The 16,078-nt window shown below is 41.8% G+C and overlaps 1 protein-coding gene across 2 annotated transcripts in view; it reads left to right on the top strand.

The window, feature by feature from the left end:
* Positions 1-16,078, top strand: part of grid2 (glutamate receptor, ionotropic, delta 2) — a 978,162-nt gene that overhangs the window by 955,686 nt on the left and 6,398 nt on the right. For both annotated transcript variants that reach the window (XM_072583858.1, XM_072583857.1), the window contains one exon: positions 11,856-12,096. In XM_072583858.1, the coding sequence (XP_072439959.1) occupies positions 11,856-12,096 (241 nt within the window). The remainder of the gene's footprint in view (positions 1-11,855; positions 12,097-16,078) is intronic.

Genomic DNA, 16,078 nt, shown 5'->3' with positions numbered 1-16,078 from the left:
ATTCTATAGTTCTCAGTAGGTGACCGCAGATGGGAGTGTTATGGGAGACAGTGATCAAGAGTATAAGAGTTAGGCTGACTAACCGTGCAGTCTGAAGAAGTGAAGAAGAATTGGACCTGGAGGAAACCCTCCTGCTGCACCTGGCTAACAAGCAGTACACTGACCTTCACCCCTCCTTTTACCTGTCATAATTCTGACATCCATTGGTTAAAAAGAAAACTCTTGCAAATTGAGGCACCCAGCCTCCTTTGACCAACCAAGTGGACCTCTGAGAATGGATCGTCTTGCTGTCCCCGGACTCTCTCTCCTCCTTAAGCTGGGACACCCTCAGAGGGTTTTGGGAACTGTGGACTTTCATTGAATTAGTCCGTGACCAAGCTCGGCAAAGTACTGCATGTTTTTTTTTATTCATTACTGCAGGACGATTGAGCATGAACTCTTACCCTCTTACCTCCTGCCATCAGGTGTATTAGTAGGATTGGCAGACTGACAATCACCCTGTTTGGCCACATCATGAACTCATTTTTCATTGTCACTAAGTGTTGAAACAGAGTTTCTGGCCCACAGGTAGGGATGCAATACTGCACTTCAAGACATCAGATCAAACCATGTTAAAACAGAAATGCACAGGTTGAAGAAAGGTTTCAAATTTCTTTCATTGCTGCACAGAGATAATCCTTCCACATTGGGTTAATATCCACTCCCCCACCCCAACTCTCTTCCATTATGTACTTTACAGTAAGCAAAGTCCTGCATTTTATTCCCGAAAAAGAGAAAATGCTGGAAAATCTCAGCAGAGCTGATATTTCGAGTCTAAATGACCCTTTGTCAAAGCTGCTCGGTTAGACTCGAAACGTCAGCTCTTTTCTCTCCTTACAGATGCTGCAAGACTTGCTGAGATTTTCCAGCATTTTCTCTTTTTTGGTTTCAGATTCCAGCATCCGCAGTAATTTGCTTTTACCCTGCATTTTGTTAACTTTTAAGACATGGCCATCAATGTCAAGGGAAACATTTATTCGTCATCATCATCGTTGGCAATCCCTCACAGATGAGGACGACTCTCTCCCACTCTCAGGGTGAGTCTGTAGGTGGCTGTATAGATCAATGTGGCTACCGCAAGCTCTGTTACACTGGGAATTGGAGGTGGTCACGGGAAGGGGGTGGGTGGAGCGTTGGTACAGCAGTGCTTTCCTTTCTCTATTTACACCTGACTTCCAAGTTTCCTCTCAAGGTTTCCTTTCTACTTTGTGATTCAAGGTAATGGAGGTGGTGGATTTTGGAAGGACTTGAGTTGGGGAGAAATCTCTGTTGGTGTCTCCAATCTCCAACTGGAATGTAGCACAGAAGGACTGACAACTGACATAATGAGACCCTGTAATTGATGTAATGTCATAGCCAGTAAGATATCCCACACAGCATTGGTTAGAACACCTGACCCAGTAACCACACAACAATAGTCATACTGTTATTGACTTGAGCCTTTCACTGATGGAGTGCTGACAGCCTTGTTGGTCAAAGAGATGCAAACTATCTTCCAAGCAGCAAAGTTCATCTCTGCTTAGGTCGCCACTGAAAGAGAGCCGGAATTTTGTACCAAAGTATTCCAAAGTCTGTTTCCTGCTAATTCTCCATTCGCTTTTTAAAAGTTCTAGCAACAACTTATATTGTAACTTAATTTTCCTACTAAATTAACCCCATTAATTATGTTCAAGGCTATCACTATTTTCACTTGATTTGCTACCAACATAGAGTCATAGAGTCACAGAGATGTACAACATGGAAATAGACCCTTCAGTCCAACCCATCCATGCCGACCAGATATCCCAACCCAATCTAGTCTCACCTGCCAGCAGCCGGTCCATATCCCTCCAAACCCTTCCAATTCATATACCCATCCAAATGCCTCTTAAATGTTGCAATTGTACCAGCCTCCATCACTTCCTCTGGCAGCTCATTCCATACACGTACCACCCTCTGTGTGAAAACGTTGCCCCAGAGGTCTTTTTTATGTCTTTCCCCTCTCACCCTAAACGTATGCCCTCTAGTTCTGGACTCCCCTACCCCAGGGGAAAAGACTTTGCCTATTTACCCTATCCACGCCCCTCATAATTTTGTAAACCTGTATAAGGTCACCCCTCAGCCTCCAACGCTCCAGGAAAAACAGCCCCAGCCTGTTCAGCCTCTCCTTGTAGCTCAAATCCTCCAACCCTGGCAACATCCTTGTAAATCTTTTCTGAACTCTTTCAAGTTTCACAACATCTTTCCAATAGGAAGGAGACCAGAATTGCACGCAATATTCCAACAGTGGTCTAACCAATGTCATATATAGCCGCAACATGACCTCCCAACTCTTGTACTCAATACTCTGACCAATAAAGGAAAGCAAAAAGGATGTTTAGTCTGGAGCTGGCTGGGCTATGTTTATAATGGCAGAGCAGGCTATATATGCTGAATGGTCCTTGTCGAATTCTTATATACTCTTATGACTGGGAGAGTAGTAATGGTAAATAAAGAGAAATTGTTTCCATTTGCTGGAAGTCCAGGAACCAAAAGATTTAATGTAATTTACAAGGAAAGAAAGTATTGTATTTACGTGGTGGTTGTCACAGTCACAGGATGACCCAAAGCACATTACAGCAAATAGGGTACTTCTCTGAAGTGCAATTTACATTGTAATGCAGCAGCCATTTGATGCACACAGTAAGATCTCACATTCAGCAATGATTTGGTTGAGGGTTAAATATTGGCGATGGACATCTCCCTGCCCTTCTTTGAAATGGCTCCATAAGCCCTTTATGCCAATTTAAGTGGGCATACAAGACCTCAATCTAATATTGGTCTGAAGGATGGTACTTCTACCAATGCAGCACTCACTCAGTGATGCCCAAATGCTGAAGTAAGGTTTGAACCTATCCGTTCACCCAACTCAGGGGCAAGAAAGCCAGCACTGAGCCACAGTTGACACACAGCAGGGGTAATGAGGATTATTTTTATATCACCATCTGTAATATACTCCCTGCAGTGTTGGAGGATTCATTGGTAACTCTGTCTTACCTCAGTATCAAAATACCAAGAGCTGCGAAAAGCATAGTGAATGGCTATTGATTTGACTCTTTGAACTGAATTTGACATTCTTCATTCAAAAGCGGGTGGTAAGTGCTTTGAATTCTGTGCAACAGAACCTGTGTAAGAGTTTTATTTGGAGCCCATTATATCTAGTAACTCTGAAATGCCTTATTCAGAGTATGCATTTCTGCAGCAACTTGTATGACACAGTGTTTTTGTAGTTCATTCTAGGTCCGTCATGGCCCATCCATCTTCATTCTCAGTTTGCTGGTTATGATTACTGAGTCTTTACTTGTCCAAGTATTTGTCATGGAGGAACTATTCTTCCCAATCAAACACAGTACACTAGTGACAGAGAGAAAGACTTGTAAATTCTTTTCAAAACCATGTGTTATGTTTGCTTGAAGTTGGCTGAAAAGGGAGACACATGTCTCATACTTACCTAGACAAATACAGGAAGTTATTATGCCAGTAATGTAGTTAACTTAGTGTTGCAATGTATGCCAGGGATCATGTTACAGGGCTCCAGTAACAGATAATGGTAGTGCATTGTGATAGGTTAGTTAAATCACTGGGGGATGAGCTAATGCTGAAGATGATAGCGTTGTAATCTGACAGGTTAAGTGTGATGAAGGGAACTAGTGTGGCAGGCAATGATTAGTTTAGAAAGATAAAGCAAGCCAGCATGATTGGCTATGCTAATGCTATCTGATAAGCACGGGACTAATAAATTGTATAAACTGGAGGAGAACAGGTAAATTGTGGGGAGCCAGGAAAGCCAGTTTGCTGGGTCTCACAGCTTTGATTTTGCAAGATTAAAGTTTAACTTCATGAAGGATTTTCTGCGCCTCCTGATAATTCTTTTATAGAACATTGAGTGATTCTTCCACAACAATTGCAATCAAAAACAGCCCCTCGGTTCCCATAGCTTTCTACAAGGAAACACCTCAGCCAATCAGAATTGTCTTGCCAACCAATCCACACCTCCTTTTGACCTGTCTCTTCAATTGTTAAAAATGACACAACACCATAGAGATGTAGGGCACAGAAACAACCTTTCAGTCCAACTTGTCCAGGTTTATTTGAAATTTGATCATAGCTACACCCAGCCAATAAAACATTCTCGCCACCAACCCATCTCTCATCTCCTGTGTTGAAGAAGTGTTGACAAAAAACAAAAGACCACAGTATGATTCTTTTCCCTTTGGATTTGATCACTGAAGAGTCTTCTCAATTAATTTCTGGAGATGACGGGACAAGCCTAGAGAGTTGGCAAGTCTACTAATTCGTTGGGGATAGGCATCAAATTCTGGCCAATATGACACACCTCCATAAAGGAATATTAGGTCAGATGATGAAATGCTTGATCAAGGATGTAGGCTTTCAGGAGTGAATTTAAGGCATTTAAGAGAGTGTTAGAGAGGCAGAGTGATATAGGGAGGAGTTCCATTGTTTGGAGTCAAGGCCCAGCTGCCAATAATGGTGCATTTATAGTTAGGTATTCAGGAGGCTAGAATTAGAGGAGTACATTTATCACAAACAGCATTGGAGCTGAGGAGATATCAGACTTAGGCAGGGCTCTGAAAAAAAGGATGATAATTTTGAAATGAAACATTGCAGAGACAGAGGTCAGCGAACTCACAGTGGATAGGGGAATGGGACACAATATATATTGATACAGGGGCAACAGAGGTTTAGATGACACCAGGATTATGAAAGGCAAAATAAAGGAGACCAACCAAGAAGATGAGGGGACCATTGCACAATAATCTCAGTGAATGACAGTTACTCTAGACTGATTTTTAAATGGGAATGCATTGCAAAAGTGACTATCTGAGGTTGTGTTAATGTTTCAAGGTCCAGTGCCCCTTCTTCAGAACTACGCCAAATTGCTGAAGAAGGGTCACTGGACCTAGATGTTAACTCTGCTTTCTCTCCACAGATGCTGCCAGACCTGCTGAGATTTTTCGGCAATTTCTGCTTGTGTTTTTGATTTCCAGTATCTGCATTTCTTTGGTTTTTTTTGAGAAGTGTAATAGTATCAGGCATAAATCAACATTCTTGTTCTTAATGCTCTGGTTTGATTTGGCATTATTTGTTTTTAAATTTGCGAAATGCACATTTACCTTTCCTAATACAGAAACAGCTTGATATGTTTTTATGGCAGAGGGTATCAAAGTAAGACATTTACATAATTGCTGCTTCACATTTTTTTTTAAACTGAAATGGGACATTAATATAATTACACCCATTAATTACCAAAGGTTTATGCCTGGATTCAAAAAGAATTTAGCTGTGGTTCACCTGACTTTTGAATCAAGGGTCACAAAATTGACAAGCATTTCTACTTGTTCTGCAGATGAAATTTCATGGCTCTTGTTGCATTTTGTAGGTGGTATGCATTTATGTTTTGCTTTACATTTGTTTTTGGAAGAAATTAAGTAACTGCCTGGCGGTGTGCCAAACCAATTACCCTCCCTATGTAGATGACAAGAGTTTAATCGTGAAATTAAAGTCTTTTAAAATTCTGCCTGTTTCATAAACTAAGCTTTGATATGATGTGTAGGTGCCGGTGTTAGACTGTGGCGGACAAAGTCAGAAGTCACATGATACCAGGTGATAGTCCAACAGGTTTACTTGAAATCACAAGCTTTCAGAGTGCTGCCCCTTCATCAGATGAAGCACCTATTGACTTCTGGTGCTGTCTGACTTTAAGCTTTGATTATTTTCATCCCATGGACCTTTTTGCTGGTATATGCAAGGTTAGCTTTGAGTTTGCAAAATTACTATGACCAGCAAATAGCAGAGAACCTTACAAGAAGATCTGAGATTTTCATTGTGTGGTTGATGGGTATTAGAAGACTTTCGCAGTTGCATCTTTGCCTCCTCACAGTGCAGTTTCCAACACAAAGCACCTACATAATGTGAGGAATGGAGTCACTTAGCTCAGTTGTTTAAAGCATGATGCAGGGTGATGTGTGTTCAATTCCTGTACCCAGTTGTGCTGGTTCACAAAGGCATAGCTTCTAAGTATACCCCATACTCACAGAGTGGTGCCCCACCAGCCACACGTTGTCATAAATAGGAGCTTGCACCTGAGAGGGCCAATAGACAAGCTCAGTTCATCAGGATGTAAAGGACAGGTCCTGGGAAGAGCCAACCAGTTGTCATTGAGTTGTATATTTACTCATATGTTGAGACTGATGCTTTACAAGGAGTTATCGTGAATTTCAGATATAGTGTAACTTGCCTCTAAATAATATCTAATGGACCTAATACAGGTTATCAAGATTGTTCTGTTTAAAGACTTTTTTGGGGCATCCTTAACCATATTATACCAATATCTTTATATAAAGAAGAACGTTTCATGTATCTGTCTCTTTTTCCCAGTTGGTTTAGATGTTTGTCTAAGGATTCACTTAGTCTCACCACTGCAATGTTGACAAAGCTAATGTGCAAAAGTGCAATACATTTAACCATGTAACATGTCTCTCTGTAATGGAGAGAGGTACCTATGACCCTTTCTGAATTATAGCTAATTGCCCGCCAGCACACAAATATCAACCTATGATTTATAGCTCAATTGGTCAATAATGAGACTCTTAATCTAAAGAGCGTCATGACAGACTCTGCAGCACAAGAGAAGACTGCATATGATTTCATTCTGTTTTCTGGCTCAAAGCATTCACTGACTGGGAAACGGGATACTAGAAATAAGAACATTTTTTTGGAGTGCAAATTCAATTGCCTGCATTAGCGATCCACTGTGTCACCCCTGGTACTCTGAATCCAAAAGTTGTGAGTTCAACCCCCATTCCAGATGTATCAATACCAAGCCCAGGCTGATAATTGCAGTGTGTAGCCCATGAAATGCAGCTCAGTTGGAGATGCTGTCTTTCAGGTGCAATGATGACCCAAAGCCCTGTCTTTCCCCACAGGTGAAATACTGGATGGGTGCTGCAATGAAAAACTGCAGGTGGGCTCTCCTATGTGTCCTGACCAACTCTTTTATTCCTCAGGCAGTAACAATATAACAGGCCTTACAGGAATTATCTCACATTCAATAATAGGAACTTGTTCTGCGCAAGCCAACTAACTTCATAACCTGTGATAAAACTTCCAAAGTACATCACTGGCTAAAAATCATTTGGCATCCTGAGACCAGGAAAAACACTATATGAATGCAAGTATTGTAGTGTAAAGGTGTGTGATTTTCATATATTTTAATATTATTTATTTTGGATTTTTGAATTTGGAAGCAGTGGCATATTCATTTATTGTGTACCAGATTCTCAAGTTGGGGAATCAATGACATTGTTAAATTAGGGCCTGTCGATCAGAAAGACAAGGAAATTCTCTCTGCTGTGAGTCCTGTAACAATTGAATCCCTACAGTATGGAAACAGCCCCTTTGGCCCAACAAGTCCACACCAAATTTCTAAAGAATAACCCACCCATACCCCAAGCACAAAGTTAACCACCAACAAGGACCATGTGACCAATTAGACTGAGTTTAATGTCGATGAATTGGCTCTCACCAATCAGCTAGAGATTCAGCAGGAGCCCTTTGCTATGAATGCCCACCATATTAAATGCCAACTAGGAAACCTTCTCCAGAATCAGTACTTGGGGGACAGATGTCCCTCCCACTGAGCACTGCCGGCCAATCAGAGGCTCGGTGCTCTTTGTGGCATTTCCCCCCCCCCACCACCCATCCATTCCCAGAATGATCAAGTGAGCCAGGCACAGGTAAGTGATGACAGGACGGTGTGGCTGTGAGACAGTGGAAACAGGTTAGCTGGCAGCAAGGGCAGGATCTGGGTCTCAGTTGGCATCTTCTCCTTTCCCAATGCCAGGTTCCTTGATTAAAAATGAATGTGCATGAAGTACAGCTGTTAGTGGGTGGCACTCTGTCGGATGGCATTTGCTTCCCATTTTCGGGCCATTTTTAGCATATTGCGCCTATAGGTCTTAGCGAGTTTTGAGATGATTTGTAGCTCAGGTTGAGGTTCTGGATGTAGGTTTGCTCGCTGAGCTGGAAGGTTCATTTCCAGACATTTCGTCACCCTACTAGGTAGCTTCGCCCAGAGGCCCACTGAAGGTATTACCTAGTAGGGTGACAAAACATCTAGAAATGAACCTTCCAGCGCAGTGAGCAAACCTACATCCTAAACATAAATGTCTTTGATTGAGGATGCTACCCCCTTGTATGATGCATGTACTTTACAACCACCACGACCGTGATTTGATGGTGCAACCACATATTGAGGTCACTAGTGACCATTAACTGTCTACTTCAGAACCTCATTTGGTATTACAACAGGAAGCCCATACACAAGGCTCTCTGCCCCAATCAAATACCCCAAGCAACCAAACACACCATGGGGGAGGGCGTTAAATTCCATCCCTGTGTCTGTGCCAAGTCAAAAAGAGTTATCTCACCTCATTCCTTTTTTAGTTCTTGGTCAGTAACTCTGTTGGTTACTTCAACTCCACATCCAAGTGCATTTTAAATGCGAGGATGGCTACCTCACCTATCATTTCTGGCATTGATTCCAGACACCCCAGCATCCTCAGAGTGAGAAACATTCCTCCTCAACTACTTTTCCCAATTACTCTAAATCTACATCCCCTGGTTATTGATTTCTTTGCAATGTGAACCAGTTCTTTCCTATTTACTCTAACTAGTCCCTCATAGTTTACACATCTCAATTAAATTTTCCTTCAAAGCAAACAATCTCTGTTCATCAAACCTTTTCTCATCACTAACATTCTCTGTTTTTGACAGCATTTGTTATGTTCTTTAATGAATTGTAGGAGTACTAATCATACGACGAGATTTGGTGAAATAATATGTTGGTTCTGATCCGTTACTGGTTTAGGCTTTTTTCCCTTTAATGGGATATTTATACCCCACGAGATAATGCTGTGTGAGCTCCCATAACATAAGAACTAGATATGAACACTACAATCCGAAATATATATACATATAATTTGCTACAGCCATAGACACTTCTGTATTGAACTAGTCTTAAGCTATTCAGTTACAAGCAGGGACTTGATTCTATTTGCATGTAATGCTTCACATAGCCCCAGTTAAGATGGAGTCTTAAATGTTTGTACTCTCGGGTTACGTGCTATGATACAATGTCGATATCATTATAGAGTCATAAAGGTATATTGTATAATAGTTGAGAGACATAATACAGCAGGTTCTTTATTTAAAGATTATAAGTGTAAGCCAAAACATTAAGTCGATACATTTGACATTTGCATCCACTGCTGTTTTAATCAATCGACAGTCATAGGACTATAATGTTACATCCTGTCCAGAGGCACATAATGATTAACAACAGTTTAAGACATCCTGTTTTAAAGGTACATGTACAACATACAACAGCAACATGCTCATAAACCTCAACATACAACAGCAACATGCCCATAAATCTCCTCTGTGCTCTGTCCAGTGCATTCACATCCTTATTTCACAGTCTAGCCAGAACAGTCCATGGTAACAATAAAATTACAACACATACAGTTGCCAACTCTGGTCGGTCACACCCCTAGAGGTTTCTTCACACGACCTCCAACTATTCTTGCCATTCGTTACCCAGCATGTCCACCATCATGCTAAGCCCCTCCCTACACCAATTGGAAAGAAAGCTGGTGCCTTCATTATCCAATGGGATGATTCGTTACTGTAATTCAAATTGCCATTCCCTTCACCCATTCCTTCAGTTTTTTTTATAACTAATACACACCGGTCTTCAAATAATTTAGAAGATTTTTCTTTTTGTTGGCCCTGCCTCCCTCTGAAAATTAAATCCCAATTCCTGGAGAAGCCAGTGCAGTTATGGAATGATTGGTAATTGGTGAAGCTTTTCACTGTATTTTACAGCATTATTCACTGTCAAATGCAAGTGACAATACATCATTTCCTCAATCTCCTCAGCTCTATGGAAAACAATCCCAGTCTACCCAATCTCTCTTCATTACTGAAACTCTCCAGCCAAGTGGCTCAGTGGTTAGCACTGCTGCCTCACAGCGCCAGGGACCCAGGTTTGATTTCACCCTCGGGCGACTGTGTGGAGTTTGCATATTCTCCCCTTGTCTGCGTGGGCTTTCTCCCACATCTAAAGATGTGCAGGTTAGGTGGATTGGCCATACTAAATTGTCCAAAGTGTCCAAGGGGTGTACAGGCTAGGGGATTTAGCAGGTTGATGGCGATAGGGTGAATCTGGATGGGATGCTCTTCAGAGGGTTGGTGTGGACTCTATCAGCTGAATGGCCTGCTTCCAAGCTGTAGGGAATAGATGATAACATCCTGGTAATCTGCTCTGCACCCTCTCCATTGCAAACACACCCCTCCCCGAATGTGGATTTCAGAACTGCACACAATGTATCAGTTGTGACATAATCAGCATCTTATACAGCTCCAGCATAATCTGCCTAACCAACATTTTATACACTTCCAGCATAACCTCCCTGCCATAAAACTTTTAAACTCTATGCCTCATTCAATGTTCAAGCTAACCAGTTCAGTATCAGCTGGCTTTACAGTTTCCTGGTAATGTACTTCAGGTATACGTACATATCCACCTTGCTGAACAAGAAATGTGCTAGATACATGTGGCCACACGTGCATTATTCTGTTATTTTAATTTGCGTTCCTCCTAAATAACACCTATAGAATGCTTGATGCACAGGAAGTAATGGCATGGAGCCAAATGGTGTCAGAAATACATCATATGCAATGCTAGATTTAACCAATGTCTCTGCCAATTGATTTTACCTTCTATGTTCATTCTAATGACCTTGCATTTCATTCAGTTTTTTAAATACATGTACAGCCTTCAAGAAAACATGTGTTTTGGTCATTCTTATGTGTGAGAGGCAGGATTGATTGTACTTGGGGAGGTTTCCAAATTCTGCTTCATGTGTCAAGACTGCCCCTGTGTGGGAACCATTTGAATTGCTGCCAGGGAAATTTGTGAGCTTGCTGTGAACTGTACAGGATTATAGAACCAATGCTACAGCCCCTACAAGCTTCAGAAAATACTAACAATCACATATTTTACACCTACATAGACACTCAAACATATAGATGTACAGGTTCACTGACAAACATATGTTGTGTGTGGAATCTTTGGATAATCTTAAAGTAAGTGGCAAAAGGTTTAGAGGAGATCATGGGATCATAGAATCTCTACAGTGCAATAAGAGTCTTTTCAGCCCAGCAAGTTCACGCCAACCCTCTGAAGAGTAGTCCACGCAGAACTAGGCCCCTACCCTATCCCTGTAAGCCCCCCCATTTCCCATGGCCAATTCACCTAACCTGCACATCTTTGGACTGTGGGAGAAAACCTGAGCACCCAGAACAAACCCACACAGACACGGGGAGGATGTGCAAACTCCACACAGACAGTTGCCCGAGGCTGGAATTGAATCCAGGTCCCTGGTGCTTTGAGGCAGCAGTGTTAACCACTGAGCAAACACATTTCCATCCAGATGATAGCAGGAATCTGGAACTCCCAGCCTGCAAGATGGTAGGGGAAGAAACCCTCACTGCATTTAAAAAATATGTAGATGTGCACTTGTGATGCAAAGGCAAAGTGCTGGAAAATGGGGTAAAAATGAATTCCGTGGATATTTATGACCAGCATCATGGGCTGAAGGGCCTTTCTCTGTGCTGTAAATCTCTACCATCTTTATGCCTCTCCGCCTGCTGCTTTTTGGAAATCTTAGACATAACATGTATTTACAATGTTTCTCCCTCTTCCTTAACTCAAGGATCCTGGAACTTCTGCAACATGGAGACCTCGACATTTTGAAGCACAAGTGGTGGCCAAAGTCAGCGCAGTGTGACATCTACTCCTCATCCCGAGCGCAACAGAAAGGCAGTGCTTTCGATCTGGCCAGCTTTGCTGGGGTCTTCTGCATCCTGGCTGCTGGCATCATCTTGGCCTGCCTCATAGCCATCGTGGAAAACTGGTGGAACAGGAGGAAAGGATCCCGTGTCCCCTCCAAAGAGGTAACATTCTGCAGCCATCAGCACACGCCACCTCAGTGATAAAGTGACAGCTTTAAAGCTGTCTCACCCCGATGTGAGATGTCCCCTGCTAACCATTTGAGGATTTACTTTGTACACGCTAAAATAAAATCCAAAAAAAATCGTGGCTTCAAATACCCAGTGCAGAAGCTGTCAGCTTACAAAATAAGCAAGGCAACAAAAAAATCTACATTTGTGTAGCAACTACAAGAGAGTAAACATCACGAGATGCTTCACAGGCATGATATGGAAAACGTTTGGACGCAGGGTCACTTGAGGTGATAGAGTATTGTGAGGCAAAGAGTTAAGCTTCTTAAATGAGAAACTAGAGGTAGAAATGCAGAGGGATTCAGGAATGGAGTTAGAGCAGTTAAGACCCAGTCAGCTGAAGGAATTACCACCAGCAGTAAGCAATTCAAATTAGCGCCTTCAAGATGCCAGTATGGAAAGAGCACATAGATATCAGAAGGTTCTGAAGTGGTGGCGTTGCAGAGATGAGGACTACCATGGAGATACAAGAGGATGAGAATTTAAAGATTGAGGTTCAGATGAAAAGAGAGTGAAGATGTCCCTAAATTATATTAATGTAACAAGTTAAACTTGAAGACTGAGCAGAAATTGCTCAAAAATTAAGCAGTAATAATTGTCTGGTAGTACCCAACTTTGAATATTGCTGACAAAAAACACATTTTGACAAAGCTTTAGGTCTTGCCCTCTTGAGGACAATTTGCAAGAAATACGAAAGTAAAAGGAAACAACATTTATACTGCTTGGTTGGCAAGTAGAAATAGATGCATTGTGATGAGATGCATGTAGACCATGTGTTCCAATGACTGATAGACCATATTGAACAAGTCCCATTGATCATTCTCAGTGGACAGCATTCCTGTCTGCTGAACCAGCTCCTGCTTTCTAAGCCTCAGAAAAGTATATCTACTATTGGATGGTGATTCTGCTATTAGACATGATTTGTTAAATAATCCAAACTGGGCTAAGAGTTACACTAAAAATCAACCAGGCTCACAGTGCAAAACATCTGTGTGAGCTAGGAGCTGCATAAATTAGCATACATGGCCTTGTTTTATGCAGACAGAGGAAATTTATCCACACATTGCACTTTTTCCATGAAAAAGAGGGTCATGGAGACAGCCAATCTCTGTTGCATCCCCAGGTCAATGCCCTGACCAATCAGAATCTGTCTGGTCTTAGAATGAAGATTGGCAGTTAACTGTTCTTGCTGCATCTCCACATCAATTGATTGCCCAGCAAACTGATATTCTCTTCTCATTCTGTATAATTTAGTGTTCCTTTTTCTAGTTTGTTTTGTGTGTCCGAGTCCTGCTGAGTGCAAACCAAAAGCTTTGAACTCCTGTCTCCTTTCAGCAATGTTTAAATCTCTAGCTATCCTTGAGAAGGTGGTAGTGAGCTACCTTTTTGAATCACCAATGTCAATCTGTGTAGGTACATCTACAATGCTATTCTATTATTTACAATTCCACTTATCATCAACGAATCATGAGCAGTGCCGCATGCATACTCTGCTTTGTGTTCAGGCCTATCTTTTGGGAGATACTATTAATGATCTACTGAAAATCTTCATTCCACGACTGGCTCTGTTGAATATTGAGAGCTGCTTTTCATTGTCAAATGAATCAATTTCTGGAGGTGCCCAAAGCCTTAAGTGACAAGACCGTGAGAATGAGTGCTGAAACCTAATTGAATCAAGTTTGAACAAAGAGTTTGCATGAGCAAATTATACATCTGCATGCCAGCACACAACCCCAGAGATTTATGTTCCTCATTCAATTAAAACTACAGTTTTATACCTGATGGTTCATGAGCAGGTCAATGTGTCCTCACTGCTGGATTCAACTTAAAATTGTAACTGGGATCAATAAGTAGTCTTGTCATCCACTAAACCCCAATTCAGCAGGCCTCACTATTTGGAAAGGCTTTGTTGTGAAAGGTAATTGTCCTGAAAGGGTTAACGTTGGAGACTGCATTAAACTCCACCCCATCTGAGGATATGCCTTTATCCACAGATTTCCTGGTCGTGTTAGTATCAATATTTACCTCATTAATGTAACCTGCAGCTAATTGCTGTCATGCAATAAACTACATCTTGTTAAGACAAAAGCCTCTTCTTGGTAAGACTCACCATTGATTGCTCCTCCTCCACTGGAAAGTAAATAGGCCTTTAGATCCAATCAATGAAAGAGGATTGTGACAGTATCCTTCTAAACAGGAGTACTGCAGGGTTTATTGCAATGGACAAAAAAATGTCCACTTATTTCAGATACAAGGTTCCCTTCAGTGTGCAAATTACTGGAATAGGAATTACTAAACTGGGAATGGTTAGCATATGAGGCATGCAGGCTCTGACTATTCCGAAGGTTAAAAAGACTCATCCATAGGGAATTTTGAAATTACTCCTATAGGATACGAGGAAAAAGACTCGATTTATGTAACGTCTTTCATAAACTCAAGTCCTCCCAAAGCTTTTTACATTCAATGAAGTAAAGCGACAAAAATGCTACTAGTGTTGTAGTGTGGGAACTACCACAGCCAATTTGCACACAGCAAGCTTCCACAAACAACAATGTGACATTATCTGAGTAATCTCTTTTTAATGATATCTGTTGATGGATAAGTAATGATCTGGGCACTGGGTTAATTCCCTGGTCTTTCTCAAATAGAGCCATGGGATACTATAGATCCAACTGAGAAGGTGAACAAGGTCTTAGTTTGATGATTCAGCCCAAAGTCAGAATCTCCAACAGTGAAGCATCACTGGAGTAACAGCCTTGAGGTCTCAAGGCTTTAGCACCTACACAATGAACTGACTGCAGCCAGGTCTTTTCTCTCTATTGTATCAATAATCTGATGATGTATTGTCAAGAGTAGGAGTACGTTCACAGTCTGCTTAAACAAAAATTCTCAGAAGAGAATGACAATCAAATTGTGGACATAGTTTCAGACATTCAACAGCACAAATTAAACAGTGTCCACATTAATCCTTGGTGTTGTGGTTCTGTTCGCCGAACTGGGAATTTTTGTTGCAGATGTTTTGTCCCCTGTCTAGGTGACATCCTCAGTGCTTGGGAGCCTCCTGTGAAGCGCTTCTGTGCTGTTTCCTCCTGCATTTATAGTGGTTTGTCTCTGCCGCTTCCGGTTGTCAGTTCCAGCTGTCCGTTGCAGTAGCTGGTATATTGGGTCCAGGTCGATGTGCTTATTGATTGAATCTGTGGATGAGTGCCATGCCTCTAGGAATTCCCTGGCTGTTCTCTGTTTGGCTTGTCCTATAATAGTAGTGTTGTCCCAGTTGCAAAAGAAGTTGCATCAAGACACTGTTCAAAAGGGCCACAACACACTGCAGTATACCAGAACTGCAAAAAGAGGAAGAAGAACACCTATACAATGTATTGGCCAAAAACGGATACCCCCACAATTTCATCAACAGATGCCTAAGAGAAAGACAACAGAACGAGGACACGCCGCAACCCAAAGGACTTGCCACACTACCATACATCAAGAGCATTTCCAAACTGACAGCCAGACTACTGCGACCACTAGGACTCATAACAGCACACAAACCAACAGCCACTCTCAGACAACAACTCACCAGAACGAAGGACCCGATACCCAGCATGAGCAAAACCAATGTAGTGTAAAAAATTCCCATGCAAGGACTGCACAAAACACTACATAGGACAAACAGGAAGACAGCTAATGATCCGCATCCATGAACACCAACTAGCCACGAAACGACACAACCAGCTATCCTTAGTAGCCACAAACACAGATGACAAGCAACATGAGTTCGACTGGGACAACACTACTATTATAGGACAAGCCAAACAGAGAACAGCCAGGGAATTCCTAGAGGCATGGCACTCATCCACAGATTCAATCAATAAGCACATCGACCTGGACCCAATATACCGGCCACTGCAGCGGACAGCTG

This window comes from Chiloscyllium punctatum, chromosome 14, assembly GCF_047496795.1.
Source record: "Chiloscyllium punctatum isolate Juve2018m chromosome 14, sChiPun1.3, whole genome shotgun sequence".
NCBI classification, from domain to species: Eukaryota; Metazoa; Chordata; class Chondrichthyes; order Orectolobiformes; family Hemiscylliidae; genus Chiloscyllium; species Chiloscyllium punctatum.
The sequence above is the reverse complement of the archived record's forward strand: the minus strand, read 5'-3'. Positions and strand labels throughout refer to the sequence as shown.